Below are 21,263 nucleotides of genomic sequence, written 5' to 3'. Positions count from 1 at the left end.
GCCATCTTCTGCTGCTTTCCCAAGCACATTAGTAGAGAGCTGGATTAGAAGTGGAGCAGCCAGGATTTGAACTGGCCCTGATATGGGATGCCAGTGTTGCAGGTGTCAGCTTAACCTGCTGTGCCACAACGTCAGCCCTATCTTTCCTATTAATTTATTTGAGTGAGAGGCAGAGTAACAGAGAAGGAAAAAGGAAGCGAGGGAGGGAGGAAGGGTGGGAGACAGACAGAACGTGTGCTCCCTCATTAACTGGTTCAATCCCCAAATGCCTGCAGTAACTGGGCCTGGATCAGTGCTGGAGTCAGGATCTGGTAACACAACTCAGGTCCCCCATGAAGGTGGCAGGAACTGAGTCATTACCACTACTTCCCAGGGTCTGCAAATGGCAGGAAGCTGGAGTCAGGAACCAACACCAGGAATAGGACCCAGGCACTCCACTGTGGGAGGCAGGCATTGTAATTGCTATGCTAAATGGAAGATTTCTAAAAGATGAGTAACATAGCTAAAGTTCAGGTAAGGATTTCTTGAAGGCAAAGAGTAGTGACTTCATCTAGGGGACAGGAAGCAGAGCAACCTGCAAAGAACTAGGACATTCAGACCAAATCTAAGGATATACAAAAGCAAGTTCTTGGAGGGACTGATAAATTAAACAAGTTTACAAACTGATAACTTTACAGGTTTATCCATCAAATCTCCTTGAACTAAACATTCAAGTGGGGGCCAGAGCTGTGGCGCAGCAGGTTAATGCCCTGGCCTGAAGCGATATGGAAACCAGTTAGAGTCCCAGCTGCTCCATTTCTGACCCAGCTCTCTGCCATGGCCCAGGAAAGCAGTAGAAGATGGGCCAAGTCCTTGGGCCCCTGCACCTGTGTGGGAGATCTGGAAGAAGCTCCTGGCTTCGGATAGGCGCAGCTCTGGCCGTTGCGGCCAATTGGGAGAGAACCATCGGATGGAAGACCTCTCTCTCTCTCTCTCTCTCTGCCTCTCCTTTCTCTGTGTAAGTCTGCCTTTCAAATAAATAAATAAATCTTAAAAAAAAAATTAAAGTGTTTTCACCAACTGCTCAGAACAGAGAGAAAGATACTTAAGACTGCACATTCTTTAAGTTGGCTAAATAACAGGATTAGTAGCTACGCAGTTTTTATCTTCTTTCTTATAAATAATGATAAAAATTTCATTTGAAGGCCGGCGCCGCGGCTCACTAGGCTAATCCTCCGCCTTGCGGCGCCGGCGCACCGGGTTCTAGTCCCAGTCGGGGCGCCGGATTCTGTCCCAGTTGCCCCTCTTCTAGGCCAGCTCTCTGCTGTGGCCCGGGAGTGCAGTGGAGGATGGCCCAAGTGCTTGGGCCCTGCACCCCATGGGAGACCAGGAGAAGCACCTGGCTCCTGCCTTCGGATCAGCGTGGTGCGCCGGCCGCAGCGCGCCGGCCATGGCGGCCATTGGAGGGTGAACCAATGGCAAAGGAAGATCTTTCTCTCTGTCTCTCTCTCTCTCACTGTCCACCACTCTGCCTGTCAAAAAAAAAAAAAAAAAAAAAAAGGCAAACTAAAAATTTCATTTGAGGTGGTGGGTGTTTGGCGCAGTAGTTCAGACGCTGCTCGGATGCCTACACCCCGCATCAGAGTGCCTGAGTTCAGGTCTCAGCTGCAGCTCTGCTCTGCTCTCCATTCCAGCTTCCTGCTAATGTGCACCCTAGGAGGGAGCACGTAATGGCCCAAGTACTTGGGTCCCTGCTACCCACATGGAAGACCAGGTTCCAGGCTTCAGTGACTATTTGGGGAATGAATCAGTAGATGGAAGATCTCTTTTTTTCTGTCTGCCTCTATCTCTTTGCTTTCCAAACAAAAAATTTCATTTGACTATTCTTTGCCTTGGCTGAACTAAATGGAAATATTATATAATGATGAAAACGATGACTAAAATGTACTCAGTATTTACTTACCATGTCAGTTATTACGTTAAACACTTTATATAGGTTAGTTCATTTTTTTCCCCTAAGATTTACTTATTTATTTGAAAGGCTGAGTTAGAAAGAGAGAGAGAGAGACAGAGATCATACATATGCTGGCTCGTTCTTCAAATGCCACAACGGCCAGGCCTGGGCCAGACTGAAGCCAGGAACCCAGAGCTTCATCCAGGTCTCCTATGTGAGTGGCAGAGGCCCAAGCACTTGGGCCATCTTCTGCTGCTTTCCCAGGCACATTAGCAGGGAGCTGGATCAGAAATGGTGTAGCCAGGACTTGAACCACTGGCACTGAAGCTGTGTCACAACACTGGCATCTGTTTAGTTCATTTCAGCTACCAAAAGCTCCTTTGAGGTAGTCGGTATTATCATCTAATGATATATCCTAATCTTTGTATACAAAGACACTCAGGCTCAATGAGGGGTCAAAGTAAAGCCAGAATGTGAATTCAAAATTTGAATATGTAGTCACTATGCTATTACTGTATCCTTAAAAGGTTAAGGTTTGGTATTATACCAATTTAATTCCCCAAGAATTAACTGGGGAGTTACTGGAGGGTAGATGTGGAGGTATAAGAGGAAGGAGAAGCACTGGTAACAATCCCCACTCTAACACACAGCTTCTTGTAAGACTCCTGTCACTTAGGATCCAAGTGCCAATACCAGGGAAAAGGCTTCTGGTACCTGTCAGCACACGCATGGCTCCATGGACAGCATTTAAGTCTCCGCTCACCAACATCTCCATGAGCAAGTTGAAGAGCTGGGGCCAGGCTTCAGGCCAGTCCCAGTGGGCAATGGCTGATACTGCATAGGCCACACTGGAGCGCACTTTGCTTATTGATTCTCTCAATCCATTGGGCAATAGTTCCCGGATCACAATTTTTGCCTATAGAGGAGAAAGTCCATTTGTCATTAGATCAGGTTTTAAATAACCAGCGGAGCCCAGTGCTACAAAAATGTATATAAGATACTATATGTTCACAGGAAAATCCTATATATACACGGGAGAAATAATCCGTTCACAGAGTTCATTTGTGATCTCTAAACATATAGTTCATTTCAGTAGTCATTAGCTTTATGTGTCCATTTAAATTAAAATTAAACAAAATCTTCAGTTCCGTGGCACTAATTGTATTTTAATGCTCAGCAGCCACATGCAGCTGATAGCTATCATACTGGATGTCACAGGTTCAAAACATGATCATAACTGTCTAAATGGTAGCATTGTTCTAGACGTTATACCTCAAAATCTCTGTACAAAGTAGAAATAATTTCATTTAATTCTCAACTTTTTGGAGTTGGTATTTTAATCTTAATTTTAGGGATTTAGGAAACTAGGGCTTAGAAGTTCAATAAATTTTCAATTATCTCATAGATTGTAACAGGCAGAACTGGAATTTGAACACAGGCCAGCCTGATGCTCGAGTTCTTACAGCACTGCGCCCGTAACACCATCCCCCAATCTCCTCTTCTGTCTCGTCTTCAGATGGCTCCATGTTGTCAGAGAATGCTGACGGCTTAACTTCTCAAGACGGCCCCTCCACTCTCACAGGCAGACTCATCGAGAAACCGTGCTTACCCTTTCTGTCGTTTCAGGAGGCCTGAACTTCTCTGACTGAGCACACCAGTGAGTCTCCACATACTGCTTCAGGATGACTGACGCCAGCTGTGAAGAGAAGCCAGTGTGTGCAAAAGAAAGTTAGACACCACACACTTTGCCTGATACATTTCAATTATGCCCATATCTGGTACAAATCATAGGTTACTTACAAATTATCCTTACTCTTTCTCTTTCCTATAACAAAGTTTCATTACCACAAAAGGGAAATTACTTATAAATTGGGCCAGTCTTGGCTTACCTGACGGATTGCCAGTGCCCCCTGGGGATCTACAGTCAGCTCTGCCAAGTGAACACCAAATTCTGAAAGAGAACATTTTACTGTGAGTCTAGGAGTATCCAGGAAAGCCAGAGCAATTTACTGGGCTCTAACTCTGATGCCAACAAGAAAACACTACAGAATGAAACCAGATCCATTGCTTCCAAAGGTGCTGCTAACTTCTAAGACTGATGCCTTCAAATGAGAGAAACAGGTTGGCCTGTACAGCACAGCTTCTTACAACGACCAGTTCCAGCAGCCTTTCCTCTTTTCCAATCACCACGCTGCATCCTCAACCAGCCTCCCTTTCAAGATAGCAACACCTTCCTCTTGACCAATGAATGTGGCAACTCACTGAGAACTGGGACTGTCTGACCCCTAGGAAAATGTAAAAACCGAGATTTTTGGAGCTGCCTAGAGATGCCACAGATATGAGATGATTAAGTCTAAGAAAATCTGGCTTCAACAGGCTCAGCCCGAAAATATAAATGTTGCAAATGAACTGTTCCCAATATGGCAACACAAATAGTAACTCTGAGGGTGAAAACAATTCTACTCCCAAAATAAAATGTACACCTAAGGAGTGAACTACCAAATATCTATGAAAAAAAAAGAGGAAGAAAAAGTTGAGACCTAGAGTACATCTCACTACCCAGGGCTGTGCTATCCAGTACAGTAGCTGTTAGCCACAATGGCTGTGTACCTGAAATGTGGAGGTGAGAACTGAGACAGCTCAAATGTAAAATAGATGCCAGATTGCAAACTCAGTGTGGAAAAAGTAAAACATCTTAACTTTTACACTGACTGCATGTTTAAATAATACTACACATACATCAGGTTAAATGAATATACTATTACAACTTATCTTATGTGACTCCTTTACCTTCTTAATATACTTACTGGAAAACTTAAGATTTCACACATTACTCACACTGTGTTTCTACTATGCAGTACTGTGCTAGAGTGAACAGTGAAGAACAGCAACTAGACACCATAATCTACAGCTTTTCTGAATGGGAGGGATGAGCCTGCTCAAAGCTCCCACTTGGAGGCAGCTCTAAATTAGAACCATTAAGAGCATGGAACTGGGGCCGGCGCCATGGCTCACTTGGTTAATCCTCTGCCTGTGGCACTGGCATCCCATATGGGCACTGGGTTCTAGTCCCAGTTGCTCCTCTTCCAGTCCAGCTCTCTGCTGTGGCCCGGAAGTGCAGTGGAGGATGGCCCAGGCCCTTGGGCCCTGCACCCACATGGGAAACTAGGAGAAGCACCTGGCTCCTGGCTTCGGATTGGCGCAGCACCAGCCGTAGTGGTGATTTGGGGAGTGAACCAACGGAAAGAAGACCTTTCTTATCTCTCTCTTTCACTATAACTCTACCTGTCAAATAAATTAAAAAAAAAAAAAAAAAAAAAAGCATGGACCTGGGCTTAAGCAAGTTGAGGTTCAAATCATGAAGCAACCACTTCTGTCCTTGGGCAAATTACATATCCTTTCATTCATTCATTTTTTTAATTAAATATTTATTTATTTACTTGAGAGGCAGAGTTACAGAGAGGGAGAGACAGAGAAAAAGATCTTCCATCCACTGGTTCACTCCCCAGATGGCCTCAACGGCCAGAGCTAGACAGATCTGAAGCCAGGAACTGGGAGCTTCCGCCAGGTCTCCCATGCAGGTGCAGGAGCCCAAGCACTTGGGCCATCTTCTGCTTTCCCAGGCCATAGCAGAGAGACGGATTGGAAGAGAAGCAGCCAGGATATGAACCAGCACCCATATGGGATGCCAGCACTGCAGGCTGATAGCACTGGCCCCTTCATATCGTTTCTAAGCCTGTTTCCTTAGTCACAAAAATGAGAATAATAATATCTATTTATCAAGCAATCCTCTGAAAATTGAATAATTCATGTTGCAATACCTGCCACACAGTTAAAAACTTTAAGAAAAAAAAGACTATAGTTTACAAGAATAAACATCTTTTGATTCCATTTTCCAAGAACTTTCTTAAGAATTTATTATTTGAAAGGCAGAGAGAAAGCAAGAGAGAGAGAGATCTTCCTTTTGCTAGTTCATTCCCCAAATTCCTGCAACCATCAAGGGTGGGCCAGGTACCCCAGACTCCATCTGGGTCTCTTACCTGGGTAGCACAGAGCCCAGTACTAGAGCCATCACCCACTGCTTCCCAGGGTGCACATTAGCAGGAAACTGCCAAGTGGTGACATAACCCACTGCACCACAACGCCTGCTCCAGTTCCCTGCCATTATTATTTTTACTGCCCACTGGCTTTCCTATCTATGAAACTACAGTAACTTTCCATGTAAAGTTCCATAACTGAACCTCAATGGAATAACCATCCAATAGTATGTATGCAACAGAAAAGCTTCATATCAAGAAAGAGCTATTAAATACAGTGTCCTGTGTACCAAGTTGAAAATTACCAAAAGTTATCCATGTTCATATTTTTAAAAAATGATTTTGGGGGCCTGTGCTATGGCACAGAGGGTAAAGCTGCCACCTGCAGTGCTGGCATCCCATATGGGTGCTGGTTCAAGTGCTGACTGCTCCACTTCCAATCCAGCTCTCTGCTATAGCCTGGGAAAGCAGTAGAAGATGGCCCAAGTTCTTGGGCTCCTGCACCTGCGTGGGATACCCGGAGGAAGCTCCTGGCTTCGGATCGGCGCAGCTCCAGCCATTGCAGTCAACTGGGGAGTGAACCAGCGGATGGAAGACCTCTCTCTCTTTGCCTCTCCTTCTCTCTCTGTATATTTCTGACTTTCAAATAAATAAATAAATATTTAAAAAAAAATGATTTTGAGATGCTGGCCCTGTGACACAGTGGGTTAAGCTACTACCTGAAGTGCCAGCATCATATGGACACCAGTTGCTCTACTTCCAATCCAGCTCCCTGCTAATGGGCTTGGAAAGGCAATGGAAGAAGTCCTTGGGCCCCTGCCACCCATGTGGGAGACCTGGATGAAACTCCTAGCTTCAGCCTGGCCCAGCCCTGGCCAATGCAGCTATTTGAGGAGTGAACCAGCGGATGGAAGATCTCCCTCAACCTCTCCCTCTTGCTCTCTCTTCTCCGTCTGTAACTGCCTTTCAAGTAAATAAATCTTTAAAAAAAAAAAAAAGATTTTGAAATAATTTTCAGAAAAATAGAATAGCAGAGAGTTCACAGATAGCCTTCACTTACATTCTACCTAATAGTTGTTCAAAAGTCAAAACGCAGGAAAGGAATGTGGGCACAGTACTATTCACTAAACTACACTTGATAAGAATTTCCTCAGCCTTTTCCCTTGTCTTTTTCTGTTTTAGGATCCGACCTAGGATTCCACATTGTATTTGCTTGTCATGTCTCCTTAGTTTCCTCCAACCTGTGCGACACTTTCTCAAGCTTTGTCTTTTGTGATGAGAACACTTTGGGGGCCAGTGCTGCAGTGTAACAAGTAAGCTTCTGCCTGTGGCACCAGCATCCAGTACAGGTACCAGTTCAAGTCCCGGCTGCTCCACTTTCGATCCAGCTCTCAGCTAATGGCCTGGGAAGGCAATGGAGGATGGCCAAAGTCCTTGAACTCCTGCACCCATGTGGGAGACTGGGAAGAAGCTCCAGGCTCTGAACGGGCCCAGCTCCGATGGTTGTGGCCATTTAAGGAGTGAATCAGCAGATGGAAGACTTCTCTGTCTCTCCCTCTCTCTTCGCATAACTCTGCCTCTCAAGTAAATAAAATAATCATAAAAATATTTTTTTGATGGGCCAGCACTGTGGCATAGTGGATAAAACCACCTTCTGCAGTTCTGGCATCCCATACGGGCGTCAGTTTGAGTACTGGCTGCGCTACTTCCAATCCAGCTCCCTGTTAATGTTCCTGGGAAAGCAGCAGCTGATGGCCCAAGTCCTTGGGATCCTGCACCCATCGGGGAGACCCAGATGAAGCTCCTGGCTTCAACCTGGCCCAGCCCTGGCTGTTGCAGCCATCTGGGGAGTAAACCAGCAGATGGAAGACCTCTCTTTCTCTGCCTCTCTGTAACTCTTTCAAATAGATAGATAGATAGATAGATAGATAAATCTTTAACAACAACAACAACAACAATTTATTGATTTATTTGAAGGGCAGAGTGATAGAGAGACAGGGAGACAAAGATCTTCATCTGCTGGTTCATTTCCCACATGGCTGCAACAGGCACTGGGCCAGGCTGTAGCCAGGAGCCAGGAACTCTATCCTGGTCCTCTAATGGGTAGCAGGGGCTCAGGCACTTGGTCATAGTCACCTACCTCCAAAGTGCTGCTCAACAAGAAGCTGGATTGAAAGTGGAGCAGCTGAGACTCAAACTGGAACTCGAGGATGGGAAGCCAGCGTTGCAAGTTGAGTTTTACCTGCTAAGCTATTAACACCAGCCCCAAGGTCAAGCATTTTTGACAAGAATATCAGAAAGTGATGCCTGCGTTTTCAGTATATCATATCAAGGACTAAATTATGTTGCTATTTGTATTACTGGCAATGTTAACTTTGATCACCCAGCAAGGTCAGGGCTCTTCTCCACTGTAAAGGTACTGACTTTTCATTTGCAATTGGTAAAAAATTTTGGGAAAGATATTTTGAGATTGTGCCATTATCCTGTCTCTTTTCAAATTCTCACCCATTGATTCTGGCACCCATCCTTCTGTAGATGCTGCCTGCAACAATTTTAACTGTGTTATATGCCTAATAGGGATTTTTATATTGCCACACTGCTCCTCACTTATTTTTTTAATGAGCTAAGGATTTTTTAATTAAAATTTATTTATTTATTTGAAAGTCAGAGTTACACAGAGAGAGAAGGAGAGGTAGAGACAGAGAGAGGTCTTCCATCCACTGGTTCACTCCCCAGATGGCCGCAATGACCGGAGCTGTGCTGATCCCAAGGCAGGAACCAGGAGCTTCTTCTGAGTCTCCCATGTGGGTGCAGGGGCCCAAGCACTTGGGCCATCTTCTATTGCTTTCCCAGGACACAGCAGAGAGCTGGATTGGAAGAGGAGCAGCCGGGACTAGAACTGGCGCCCATATGGGATGCTGGTGCTTCAGGCCACGGCATATTAACCTGCTGCGCCATATTGCTGGCCCCACTGCTCTTCACTTATTAATTGGAATTCTTCTATAAAATAGAACTGTCCCTTCTCCTTTATTTGTTCAGATGTATGTGGACTCATGAGTATTTATTTTATTCTATTTAATAGCATCATTTTCAATTTTGTATTTCAAATTGTTCCAATTTGGTCACTAGAATGCCTTCCAGTTGGTTCCTGCCTACTTCTATCTGCCTTTACCTTTTTTCAAGTCTTTTCTTACTTATTAAAAAAAAAAGTATTTATTTGAAAGGCAACGCTAAAGAGATATAGAGGGAGAGACAGAGCTTTTCCACCTGCTGGTTCACTTCCCAAATTGCCCCCCAGAGCCAGGTCTGTCCCAGGCTGAAGTCAGGAGCCAGGAACTCCATCCTGATCTTTCACATGGGTGGCAGGGACCCAAATCTTGGGTGGTCATGCACTGCCTTCTCGGGTGCATTACCAGAAGTTGGATGGGAAGTGGAGTAGCTGGAACTGGAACCCGCACCCCAATATGGGATGCTGGTGACCCCCTGTGCTAACAATGTTGGCCCTTCTCTCTCTGTCTCTTTTAAAAGATTTATTATTTTTTTTATTTATTTGAAAGTCAGAGTTACACAGAGAGAGAAGGAGAGGCAGAGAGAGGTCTTTCATCCGCTGGTTCATTCCCCAGTTGGCCACAAAGGCTGGAGCTGTGCTAATCTGAAGCCAGGAGTTTCCTCTGGGTCTCCCGTGCAGGTGCAGGGGCCCAAGCACTTGGGCCATCTTCTACTGCTTTCCCAGGCCATAGCAGAGCGTTGGATCAGAAGTGGAACAGCTGGGACTTGAACCGGTGTCCACATGGACGCCGGCACTGCAGGACGCTCCACCCGCTAAGCCACAGCATAGGTCCCCCTTTTTTCTCTTTTAAAAAAGCTTTGAAGAAGACACACACACACACACAGATCTTATCTTCCATCTGTTGGTTCCCATGCAAATGGCCACAACAGCCAGGGCTAGGCCAGGCTGCAGCCAGGAGTCAGACACAGTTTAACCCACTGCATCAACACCACTACCGGTTCTTATTTTCTGTTAGGTTATCACAAGATGTGCTAGGCTTATCTTCTATTTTCTCTGCCTATGTCCTGGAATCAATCTTCTCCAAGGAACCCTTGTACTTTTTAGTGGAGAATTAGAAACCAAGATCTGGGTACTGGGAATGCTCATTGCTATCGAAGTGTCACTATCTGTAGGCCCTCTGAGGATGCAGCTAGGGAATATAGTACACCTTCACATCTGTCTGTCCCTCATCCTGACACCTCAAATGTCAACCCATTATCGCAAGGTTCATTCTACTCTTTCTTCTTTCATTTGTAACTTCTTCCTTTTACAGTGATAAACCTGGCTCTCATTATCTACAATGCATTGACTTATTGGTTCCATCTTACAATTTAACATAATTATAGAATTATTAGCCCATACCCTATGAAAAACAGATTGAGGAAGAATTTTTACATATACTTATTTTTTCTTTAGCTCACAATATGCAAATACAATGGCACTTCAAGCAGTTTGTGGAGAATGTGTTCAGTTTAGTGGTTAAAACTGAGGGGCCAGCACTGTGGCATAGAGGGTAAAGTTGTGGTCTGCAGTGCTGACATCCCTTATGGGCGCCGGTTCAAGTCCCAGCTGCTCCACTCCCAATCCAGCTCTGTTATGGCCTGGGAAGGCAGTTGAAGATGGCTCAAGTGCTTGGGCCCCTGACCCACCTGGGAGACCCAGAAGAAGCTCCTGGCTTTGGATTGGCCCAGCTCCAGCATTTGTAGCCATTTGGGGAGTGAATCAGCAGATGGAAGAACTCTCTCTGCCTCTGTCTCTCTGTAACTCTGCCTTTCAAATAAGTGAATCTTAAAAAAACAAAACTGTCTTAAAAAAAAAAAAAACAGACTGAGATGCCTGCATCCCATACGGAAGTGCCTGGGTTCAGTGGTAGTCCCTGCTACGCACATGTGATAGATACTTGCATTGGGTTCCTGGACCCCGGCTTTGGTCTGGCCCCACTCCAGCTGTTGTGGGTATTTGGGGAACGAACCAGCAAATGAGAGCTCTCTGTCTCTGCCTATTAAATAAGAGTCTGTGGAAACTGGAATTAAACAGTAAGTTTATTTCTGAACAAAATTCTTTTAAGTCCAGTTTTTCCAAAACATACATTTTTCCACGAACTTTTGAAGACCCCACATATGCATGGATTTCAAAATTTTTTTTGCACCAAAATGAACTTAATTCTATTTTTCCATGAACTCTGTGAAACACCTTTATACTACTTTCCAAATTAGGCTGGTTTTCTTCCTGACCATCCAGTAACAGCTTTGTTATTCACATATAACACGGTTAGGTTCATTTTTTATTACTTGTCTTCCATTTTGGGTTCTCTTCCACATTGCTGATTTTATTTACAAAAAGTCCCTTCCGAGGCCGGCACTGTGCCATAGCCAGTAAAGCTGCCGCCTGCAGTGCCAGCTTCCCACATGGATGCCGGTTGGAGTCCCAGCCAATCCACTTCCAATCCAGCTCCCTGCTCATGTGCTTTGGAAAGCAGTGGAAGACGGCCCCAGTGCTTGGGCCTCTGCATACGCTCAGGAGGCCTGGAAGAAGCTCCTGGCTTCTGGCTTCAGATTAGTCCCGCTCTGGCCGATGGCCATTTGGGGAGTGAACCAGCAGATGGAAGACCTCTAACTCTGCCTTTCAAATAAACAATAAATCTTAAAAAAAAAAAAAAAAAAAAAAAACACACACACACACAAAACTCCTTCCAGGAAGTGTCACTCTACTCGTTCTCGTTCCCAATAACCTGTTTTCATTACCTTCTTCCACCTCCCTCCCCCACCCACTCCTTGAATAGGTAACCAACTGGTTTCTGGTTTATCTTTCCTGTATTTCCCTTGCACAAATGAAGAAGATATATGTACATCATTTTTAAAGATTTATTTATTTATTTGAAAGGCAGTTACAGAGAGAGAGACAGAGACAGAGAGCTCTCCCATCTGCTAGTTCACTCCCCACATGGCCACAATGGCCAGAGCTGGAACAGTCGGAAGCCAGAAGCCTCCCAAGTGGATGCAGGGGCCCAAGCACTGGGGCCATCTTCCCACTGTTTTCCAAGGCCCATCAGCAGGGAGCTGGATAAAAGTGGAGCAGCCAGGACTCGAACCGGCTCCCATACGGGATGTCGGCACTGCAGGCAGCAGTTTTACCTGCTAAGCCTTAGTGTCGGTCCCTGTACAACTTCTTATAGTCTTCTTGCTGACATAAAAAAGCAGAGTATTATGCTTTTTTTTTTTCCAGTTAACATTATATCCTGGAAATCAATCCAAATCAGCTCAGATTCCTCATTCTCTACAGCTGCATAAAATGCCATTACTTAGATGTATGCAACTTTGTTCAACTATTCCCCTATGTATGGACAGTTACATTGTTTCTAATATTCCACTTTTATAAACAATGTTCTAATGAATAATATTGTGTCTGTATTTTCTATTGTTGAAGGTATGTCTTCAGGGTAGATCCCGGCAACTGGGATTGTGGGTCAAGAGGTTAGTGCGCCTACACAGTGTTGAGTATGGTCAAGTTTCCTTCAGAGGATTATACCAATTCTCACTTCCAGGAATGTATTTCTCTACAGAACTGCCAACAGAATGATGAGAAAGGGTATTTCAGTGCTGTTTTATTTTATATTCCTCTAACCATGAGTGAGCGTAAATAATTTTTTGTTTGAAAGCCACTATAATGACATTTAGAGGGAAGGGGGAAATTGTCCACGTCTGCCCCCCACCCCACCTTCTTCCAGTTGGCATTTTGGTTGTTTCTCAATTTTTAACAGTTCTTTATATATTAAAGATATTATCCTTTTGTCTATGAGTATGTTGTGGGGAAGTCAGTTCTCTTTTGACTTTTTTATGTATTTTATGGACATGAAAACTGTAAAAAAATGTATGCAGCCCAATTTATTTTTTCTGTCACTGCTTCTGGCTTTTTGAGTCATAATTAGAAAGCCTTTCCCAATGTCAAGGTTAAAGAGAAATTTATCCACGTTTTCTTCTAGTACTTGTATGGTTTCATTGTTTACACCTAGATTCCTAATCCATTTGGAGTTTATTTACATGGTGTGAGATACAGATCTAATTCCAAGTGACTATGCAGCTATCCCACATTCTTTATTAAAAAGTCCACCTTCATTACCAGTGACCTGCAACACCACTTCTGTTTACATAGGTTGAATATCCTTTACCCCAAATCAACTTGTCTAGCTCATCTATAATGTTGGGCTGTACTATCCAGCAACTGAGTACGTATTTCCATTTGTTCATATCTAAGTTTTACAGAAGTGTTTAAAAAGTTTCCTCTGTGGGCCGGCGCCGCGGCTCACTAGGCTAATCCTCCACCTAGCGGCGCCGGCACACCGGGTTCTAGTCCCGGTCGGGGCTCCGGATTCTGTCCCGGTTGCCCCTCTTCCAGGCCAGCCCTCTGCTGTGGCCAGGGAGTGCAGTGGAGGATGGCCCAGGTGCTTGGGCCCTGCACCCCATGGGAGACCAGGAGAAGCACCTGGCTCCTGGCTCCTGGCTCCTGCCATCGGATCAGTGCGGTGCGCCGGCCGCAGCGCGCCGGCCGCGGCGGCCATTGGAGGGTGAACCAACGGCAAAAAGGAAGATCTTTCTCTCTGTCTCTCTCTCTCACTGTCCACTCTGCCTGTCAAAAAAAAAAGTTTCCTCTGTGGTGTCAGCTCTGTAGCATAGCGGGTAAAGCCACTGCCTGCAGTGCTGGCATCCTGTATGAGCGCCAGTTCGTGTCCCAGCTGCTCCATTTCCAATCCAGCTCTCTGCTGTGGCCTGGGAAAGCAGTAGAAGATGGCCTAAGTTCTTGGGCCCCTGAACCCACATGGGAGACCTGGTGGAAGCTCCAGGCTCCTGGTTTCGGCTGGGCACAGCTCCAGCTGTTGCGGCCAACTGGGGAGTGAACCAGCGGATGGAAGACCTCTCTCTCTCTCTGCCTCTCCTTCTCTGTGTAACTCTGAATTTCAAGTAAATAAATAAATCTTTAAAAAAAAATCAATAAAAATCTTCTAGGCTTTATTGTCTGTGAATATATGAGCCACTGATTTTTGTGTTTTATTTGGCCATTTTATTGAATTCTTACGTTTTTTTTTTGTTTTTTGTTTTTTTTTTAAGATTTATTTGGAGGGCGGGTGCTATGGTGCAGCGGGTTAACACCCTGGCCTGAAGCGCCATCATCTCATATGGACGCCAGTTCGAGACCTGGAAGCTCCACTCCCAATCCAGCTTTCTGCTATGGCCCAGGAAAGCAGTAGAAAATGGCCCAAGTCCTTGGGCCCCTGCACCTGAGTGGAAGACACGGAGGAGGCTCCTGGATCCTGGCTTTGAATCAACACAGCCAATTGGGGAGTGAACCATGGCATAGAAGACCTCTCTCTTTCTCTTTGCCTCTCCTCTCTGTGTAACTCTGACTTTCAAACCTGCATTGTGGTGCAGTGGGTTAAACTGCCACTTGCAATGCTAGCATCCTGTAAGTGCATTGGTTCAAGTCTCAGTTGCTCCACTTCCAATCCAGCTCTCTGCTCTTGCACCTAGGAAAACAGGGGAAAATGGCCCACATATTTGGTCCACAGCACCCATGTGGGAGACCCAGATGGAGCTGGTTCCTGGCTTTGGCCTGGTCCTGGTTACTGTGGCCCTCCAGGGAGTGAACCAGCAGATGGAAGATCAATCGACCCCTCTCTCTTTCCCTCCTTCCTACTGTAACTCTGCCTTTCAAATACATACATAAGTCTTCAGGTGCATTAGAGAACTAGATTGGAAGTGGAGCAGCTGGGATTTGAGCCGGCACTCACATTCAGAAACAAAGAGATGTCTATAATCCAAACATAGGGGAGTCAACTTTCAGAAATGGATGTGAAACACAGATGAGTAAGATACAATTTAGGAACACCTCTCGGACACCAATGTTCAATTTTAATGAAAAAAAAAAAGCACACTGAAATGCACATGTGAATTTTATGTAAAACGAGAGAGAGCACTAGTAAGGAACCCACAACTCCCTTTGAATTCAGATTCTTTTTCTTTTGAAAGGCAGAGTGACAAAAGTGGGGGTGGGGAGTCGGGGAGAGAGACAGAGACAGAGAGAGAGTTTGAGATTTTCCACCTGCTGGTTCTGCTGGTTTACTCCCCGAATGGCAACAGCTACATCTGGGCCAGGCTGAAGCAGGAGCCAGAAACCGCAACCCGAGGCCGTCTTCTGATGCTTTCCCTGGTGTATTAGCAGGGAGCTGGATCAGAAGTGGAACAGCCAGAACTCCACCTGGCACTCCAATATATGGGATGCCTGCATCACAAGTGGCGCCTTAACCTGCTGTGCCATGTTGCTGGCCTGAGTTTAGATGCTTAGTGTGATAATGGATGCTAACTTGATAACATTACATCTGCTTAGAATGTCTACCCAGGCTTAACCCCCTGGACACAGTAAACCAGTTCTGGTGTACCACAAGTGACTTCCTTCAGAATGATCCGCAAGCATGTTCATAAATTACTTGGGACATACAACATTTTCCTTCAAGGTACTATTATATAATGTTTGCATGGGCCACTGTGATGTAGGTTTCAATGTTCCTGGCAACAGCACAATTTGTGGGTCATCACTACAAACTAAATGAGGTCACTGATACTCTCACAGTACTGGGATGACACTATGGTTCATGGAAGGTTTCCCACGGGCCCACTCCGGCCTGAGCCAGAAGAGCCAGGAAAGCATACAGACCAGGCAACTTCATGTGAAGGGCTTGTCACAATTGGGGGCCCTTTCTCATCAACCAGAGAAAAAGCTTAACATGAATATACTTTCTCACATTTGTGCCAGGTGAGGGTAGCATTCTAGTGATGATCACAACATCTGGGGGCTCTTCTAACATAATCATAAACTAATCGTGTCTGGTGACCTATCAAACATCATACTCCAAATTCCTCTAACCACCTTGCTTCACCAGCCACTGAGATTGCACAGGATGACAAGATTAAGAGATCATCAGAAGATTAAGACCTATGTGACGGCCAGAAACCTAAATCACCCAAGGGATCTGTACCTTGAGCAAGAACTGTAAGATGGATCTTCTCTAAAATCTTATTTCCTTCACATTGCAAGAGGACAAAGGAAAGTTCAAGTAACATAAACAATTGCTCACAACACTTAATAGGAAAGAAAATATTTGAAGATGGTTATCACTGGTAACTAAGACAAATTTTACAAACAGAACAAACAGAATAGATTTTCTTCTTACAAGCTTCCAGAGTTTCAAAAATGGGAACCACACAATCAACTCTGGCTTACAACCTCCAAAAATTCAAAGACAAATAATTCATTTCTATTAGGGTATGGAGGGAAAATGTAAGTTATTATTTTTTAAAGTTTTACGTATTTACTTGAAAAGCAGAGTGACAGCAAGACAGAGGGATCTTCCATCTGTTAGTTCAAATACTGCCAACAGCTAGGGCCAAGCTGAAGCCAAGAACCAGGAACTCCATCCAGGTTTCCCATGTGGGTGGCAGGGATCCAATAGTTGAGACATCACCTGCTGCCTCCCAGGGTGCACACGAGCAGGAAGCTGAATCGGAAGTGGAGGCAGGCAGGACTCAAACCCAGGCGCTCTGATATGGAACATGGGCATCTTAACTGATGTGCCGCAGAATGTTTATTTTAAATTAACTTGTTTTATTTAACTCAATTTATTCTGTCTACGCCACTTACAGGTGTAGAAATATAGGGATATCAGTTACTCTAGAACAGTCACATCCATTAAGCTCTATTTTACTTAGAAGTTATATGAAGAGCTGTGTCCAAGGAATGTCAATGGTAACATGGTGTTCACCATGAACTCTGCCATAAAACACAAAGAAGGGAAATCCAGAAAAATAAAATCCTAAAGCTCTCTGTCTTGTTTTAAATCTGATCAGCACAGATGCTGATCTACTGCTGATTATTAAGCAGTAAAAACCCTATTTACTGGATGTGACTGTGGGGATTTCTAGTTTTACTGATTAGTGTCTTTAACATGATTTCTTTAGAAAACATTAAAAAGAAAAGCTGAATGACACTGTGGGGTGATTGAGGTAGAGAAAAATACAAGAGACACAACACACACAGCCATTTCACTGTGCTTTGCCTGGAAAGGAACCATTGAGATTAAACTGAGATTCAACCTATGAAGTTAACCTAAAGGAGAACACCCGCAAGACAGCTGTCATACAAAGTTAGCATTCTAAAGCCCATTCCTGTTAGGAAACTTAACCTCCCTAGTTCCTTTCCCCAAGGAAAAACAGGATAGACCGATTCTGGTAACTGCATTTTCACCCTGACTCTGGGCTCTCTACTGCACCTTTACTCCAATCCCAAACTGTCCTCCGACTTCCAAGAAATCCTCTGCCCTCTTTCATCCTGCAGTCTGGGTCTTTTGCTTCCCTCTCTCCTTATCCTTGCTCCCCTTCCCTCCTTTCACCCAACCTGGCAAACACATGACCTAAAACCGGACTTAGAACAAAGAGCATGGAGGACAAGGGATCAGTTAAGAAGTACAGGCTACCGCTTTAAAAGCCTTCTGGAGCGGTAAGACGTGGCCGTGCCTGGACGGTCAGCTAGCAGGAAGAACTGGAAACAGGGGTTGTCTGGACAAGGAGAGTTCTGAACAGAGCTCTGGAGACGCCCCCTCTGTCTCACGGGGGTTAGTAAGCCCCCACAACACCACAGATGAAAGGAAAAAGAAAACTCCACCACTGGCCTGTTTCCGAGCGCGGCCGCCTTCCGCTCGGCTCAGTGCCCGCCACATGCCCAGGAGTGCGTCTGGATCCTTGAGGGGCGCCCTTCGCAGGTGGACAGTGCTTACGCTAGACTGCAAGAGAGCCAGAAAAGTGCCCATGAGAACCAGAAAGCAAACCTCCAGCCAGCAGGATCATCTCTCTAGACATCTAAGATGGGGAACTCAACGCAGGCATCGGGACGGCATCGGGATGCCAGGAAAGGTGAGGGGGAGCATTCCACCCCTCCCCAGTTCAACGTAATGGTGGTGGAAGGGGGAAAATGCATTCTCTGTGACATATCTGCTGGAAACAAGACAGAACAGACTAAGTCCCAGCCGACGACGGGGGAAATGTCTTCATTCCTAACAGATGGAAAGAAATAACTACAAGAAGAAAACGGTCCAGAGTCTAAGTCTAGTGCATAGGAAAGTCTGGGCTATGCTGGCCAGGCCGGGAAAAGCAAAGCAACTCATGTCATCACTTGCGTGACGCTGTCGCTGTCCTTTGGGGAAAACATAGGAAAAAAAGGGAAGGAAACCCCATTTTAAGATATAAAGCTGACACACTCAGCTGTCAATCTTACTGTAAGTAGAACAGAAAAGATTTGATGAAGTAGAAAATATCAGACTTCGACGTAAGAGCTTTCGGCAGTTCGCAAACTCCCCAGTCTTTTTTAATTACCATGGTTACAAAATGCTTGACATGACCCTGCCTTTTAATAAAATGGAATTAGAAGAATGCTCTAACAAAGCAAAAGGCTTTTCATTTTTATCCTATTTAGGCAGAACTAAATTCCCAGAAACCCTGCTGATCAAACTCACAATCTCAACCCTCCCAGGAAAAATGAAGGGTAACAATTATCTCTTGAACACTGAGCAGCACAGGAACGTCCAAATGTTCAAGCAATGCTCCTCCCAGCTCAGGATGGCAGCGCTGTCTAAACAACGCGGTCACTGGTACCACCTCCTTCTCTGATTAACCCGGTTAAGTAGGCTGTATTCAGAGAGGTTCGCTGGGTTTCTCTTAGATCCACGTGACGTTGGAAAATGGCAAGCGCAGGGACTCAACAAAGTCATTCCAGGACACCAGGCTGATGAAGCAACCTCCCGTGCTCCTTTTCAGACTGACACACTATATGAGTCAGGTGCGTCTCTCATACATACACACTTTATTGGCTTAAAATAGGCACCCATTCTGGCTAATAATTATAGGCAAGTTATCGCTCAGGAAAAATCATCTGGCAGACTTAATGATCAGGATGTACTTTGGACTCTATCAACTCTATTTCCTAAAATAACTGCTTCTCAAAATCCCATCTATGGTACAATTTGGCCAGAGCATGTCAACCCATTTGTCCTTCTAACAGAGAGCTGACAGCTGACCTGTGCCCATTCCCCATGAATTAAAGATTCTTCCACTTAATCTTCAAGACTAGGGGTCATTCACTGGCAGCCAGGGATGGCAGCACAACTTTTTGGCAAAGGGAACAGGCCAGTTAATCTCAAGGACTAGGTAGGACTGATCTCTTATGGTAGGCCATAACAAAGGGCTCACAAAGACAGTGTCATTATTTGAGAGGACAGAGGAAATAGATCTAGTTGTCACCCTACCCTGGACCCTATGGAACCAAAAAAAGGATTCAGAGATCACCAGAACACAATTAATAAAACACCAACTATGGTTTTTTGTTAACTTCAAGAAAGAGTATTTTTGAGGACCAGAAAGCAAAGTTCCTTCAACCTAGGAATAAACAAGTGTAAAGCAACTCTAAAGAGGAAAATAATTTCTTCATTTGCAAGAATGGCTCCTCATTGTGCTTTCAGGGCCTTCTAACAGCAGGAGCAACGTCCAACCAAACACATCAGGCCACACAGTTGGCTAAATCCTGGCTATAGTTTCACTCAGAGAGGAGTTATGGCCGGTGGAGAAGAAACTACTCATCCACATCCAGGAGACCTCAGACTGAGACAGATCCAAGATACGACGTCCTCTGGATCCAATGGCAAAGACAAAGTGGTAAAGGCCCCAAGAGCATCCAAGGAATGAACCACCACCCTCCACTTAAAAGATAGGTGAAAGGGGGAATCTCTATAGCTGTGTGGATAAACGTAAAGAGTCAGACTATTCTAGACACAGTCTCTAAGGAGTCAGAGGCACTGTACTCAACTCGCGATTTGCTCAGCCCTGTAACCACATCCTAAGCCTTTATTACTAGAGGACGAGTACCAGGTCACTGCATCGAAGCCGTCCCCTACCTTCCCTGCCTCTCCCAGCATGCCCTCCAGCAGCACATTACCAGTACGCTATGGGGGGAAAGGAGGGTGGGCTCAGCCTACCTCCCACCAGTGGCTCAGATCAAAATTCTGTGCTGCTGAAATTTAATTTTTGATTTCAAGACCTCAAAAGATAACACGACAGACCAGAATCTAAAGAAGACCTCATGAAGTCTATAACTGCCTTTGCCTGGACAAGACCATGCGCTTGGCTAGAGCTGAGATGGGTTCCAAACGGAGCGGCAGCGTGCCGGACGGTTTCAACATGAGCCAGGGCCCACGAGAAACGCATCTGGAGCACCAGGGACACTGCGCATCATTCAGGGCAGGTCCAGTGGGGCCATTCTGCACCAGATCTTCAACTTCATTCAAGTGGCAACTTAAAGGTGGTGTGCTTCCTTTGCTTTGTTACTCTTCCTCCTTTACACCCAACAGAGGCAGAGACACGACCATGAATAAAGGAATTCTACCTGGAGGGCACAAAAACTCCTTCCGAGCAATCTGTGCATGGCTGTCAATCAGCTTTCTCCTACTCAGTAGGAGGCAGAACCATGACAACTACAACGGGGCCTTCCAAATGGTCCTTAACCTGCCGCACCCCCAAATTTTAACGTATTTGCAACAGAAGGGAATTTGCTTTCAACAGCTGTCACATCCTGAGACAGTGAACACAAAACCAAATTTAGGGATGACTCGTCTTAAAATGCTTTTCACTGAAAATAAACCCAACGGGAGAGTTAACTCGAGGTTTTGAGCGTGACTGGTCAGACCAGGGACACTGCCCCTTCTCTCTGAAAAGGCCTTTGCGTGGTAGTGGAAATACTTAGTTGAGCTGGGAGATTCTGATGATTTGCAGTTCCAGCGAATTTCTGACCAGACAGAATCCTTACATAAGGACCAAGAAGAGTTTCTTGCCATTCGAGGATCCAGTTCTTCTTTGTCAGGTGGCTACACTGGGAAAGAAAGGCCCCCTCAGCAGGAAACTGATAGGAAATCTCAAACCAACAGCTCATTTTCTTCTCCATCACTTTAGCGCACACAATAGCAGGATGTGGACAAAGAATCAAAAACAAAGGATGAACGGTTCTTCCAAAGAGAATTGCACACAGGGTTGTGTGTGTGTGTGTGTTTTATAGTAAGTGCATATCACTGTGGAAATAAACGGGGGAGCACGGGCAGGAAGGCGAGGCAGTGCATATGCGCTTAATTTAATTTCTGGGAAGGCATGGAGAG

The 21,263-nt window shown here is 45.2% G+C and overlaps 1 protein-coding gene across 4 annotated transcripts in view; it reads right to left on the bottom strand.

Annotated features, from left to right (window-relative positions):
- Positions 1 to 21,263, bottom strand: part of IPO9 (importin 9) — a 57,834-nt gene that overhangs the window by 35,899 nt on the left and 672 nt on the right. For 2 of the 4 annotated variants that reach the window (XM_051820461.2, XM_051820462.2), the window contains exons 2-5: positions 17,739 to 17,849; positions 3,823 to 3,884; positions 3,543 to 3,629; positions 2,648 to 2,849 (exon numbers count right to left, since the gene is read on the bottom strand). In XM_051820461.2, coding sequence (XP_051676421.1) covers positions 2,648 to 2,708 — 61 coding nt within the window. In that variant the 5' untranslated portion in view covers positions 2,709 to 2,849; positions 3,543 to 3,629; positions 3,823 to 3,884; positions 17,739 to 17,849. The remainder of the gene's footprint in view (positions 1 to 2,647; positions 2,850 to 3,542; positions 3,630 to 3,822; positions 3,885 to 17,738; positions 17,850 to 21,263) is intronic. The other 2 variants (XR_011381329.1, XM_002717601.5) reach the window with 1 other exon arrangement.

Source organism: Oryctolagus cuniculus, chromosome 13, assembly GCF_964237555.1.
Source record: "Oryctolagus cuniculus chromosome 13, mOryCun1.1, whole genome shotgun sequence".
NCBI classification, from domain to species: Eukaryota; Metazoa; Chordata; class Mammalia; order Lagomorpha; family Leporidae; genus Oryctolagus; species Oryctolagus cuniculus.
The sequence above is the reverse complement of the archived record's forward strand: the minus strand, read 5'-3'. Positions and strand labels throughout refer to the sequence as shown.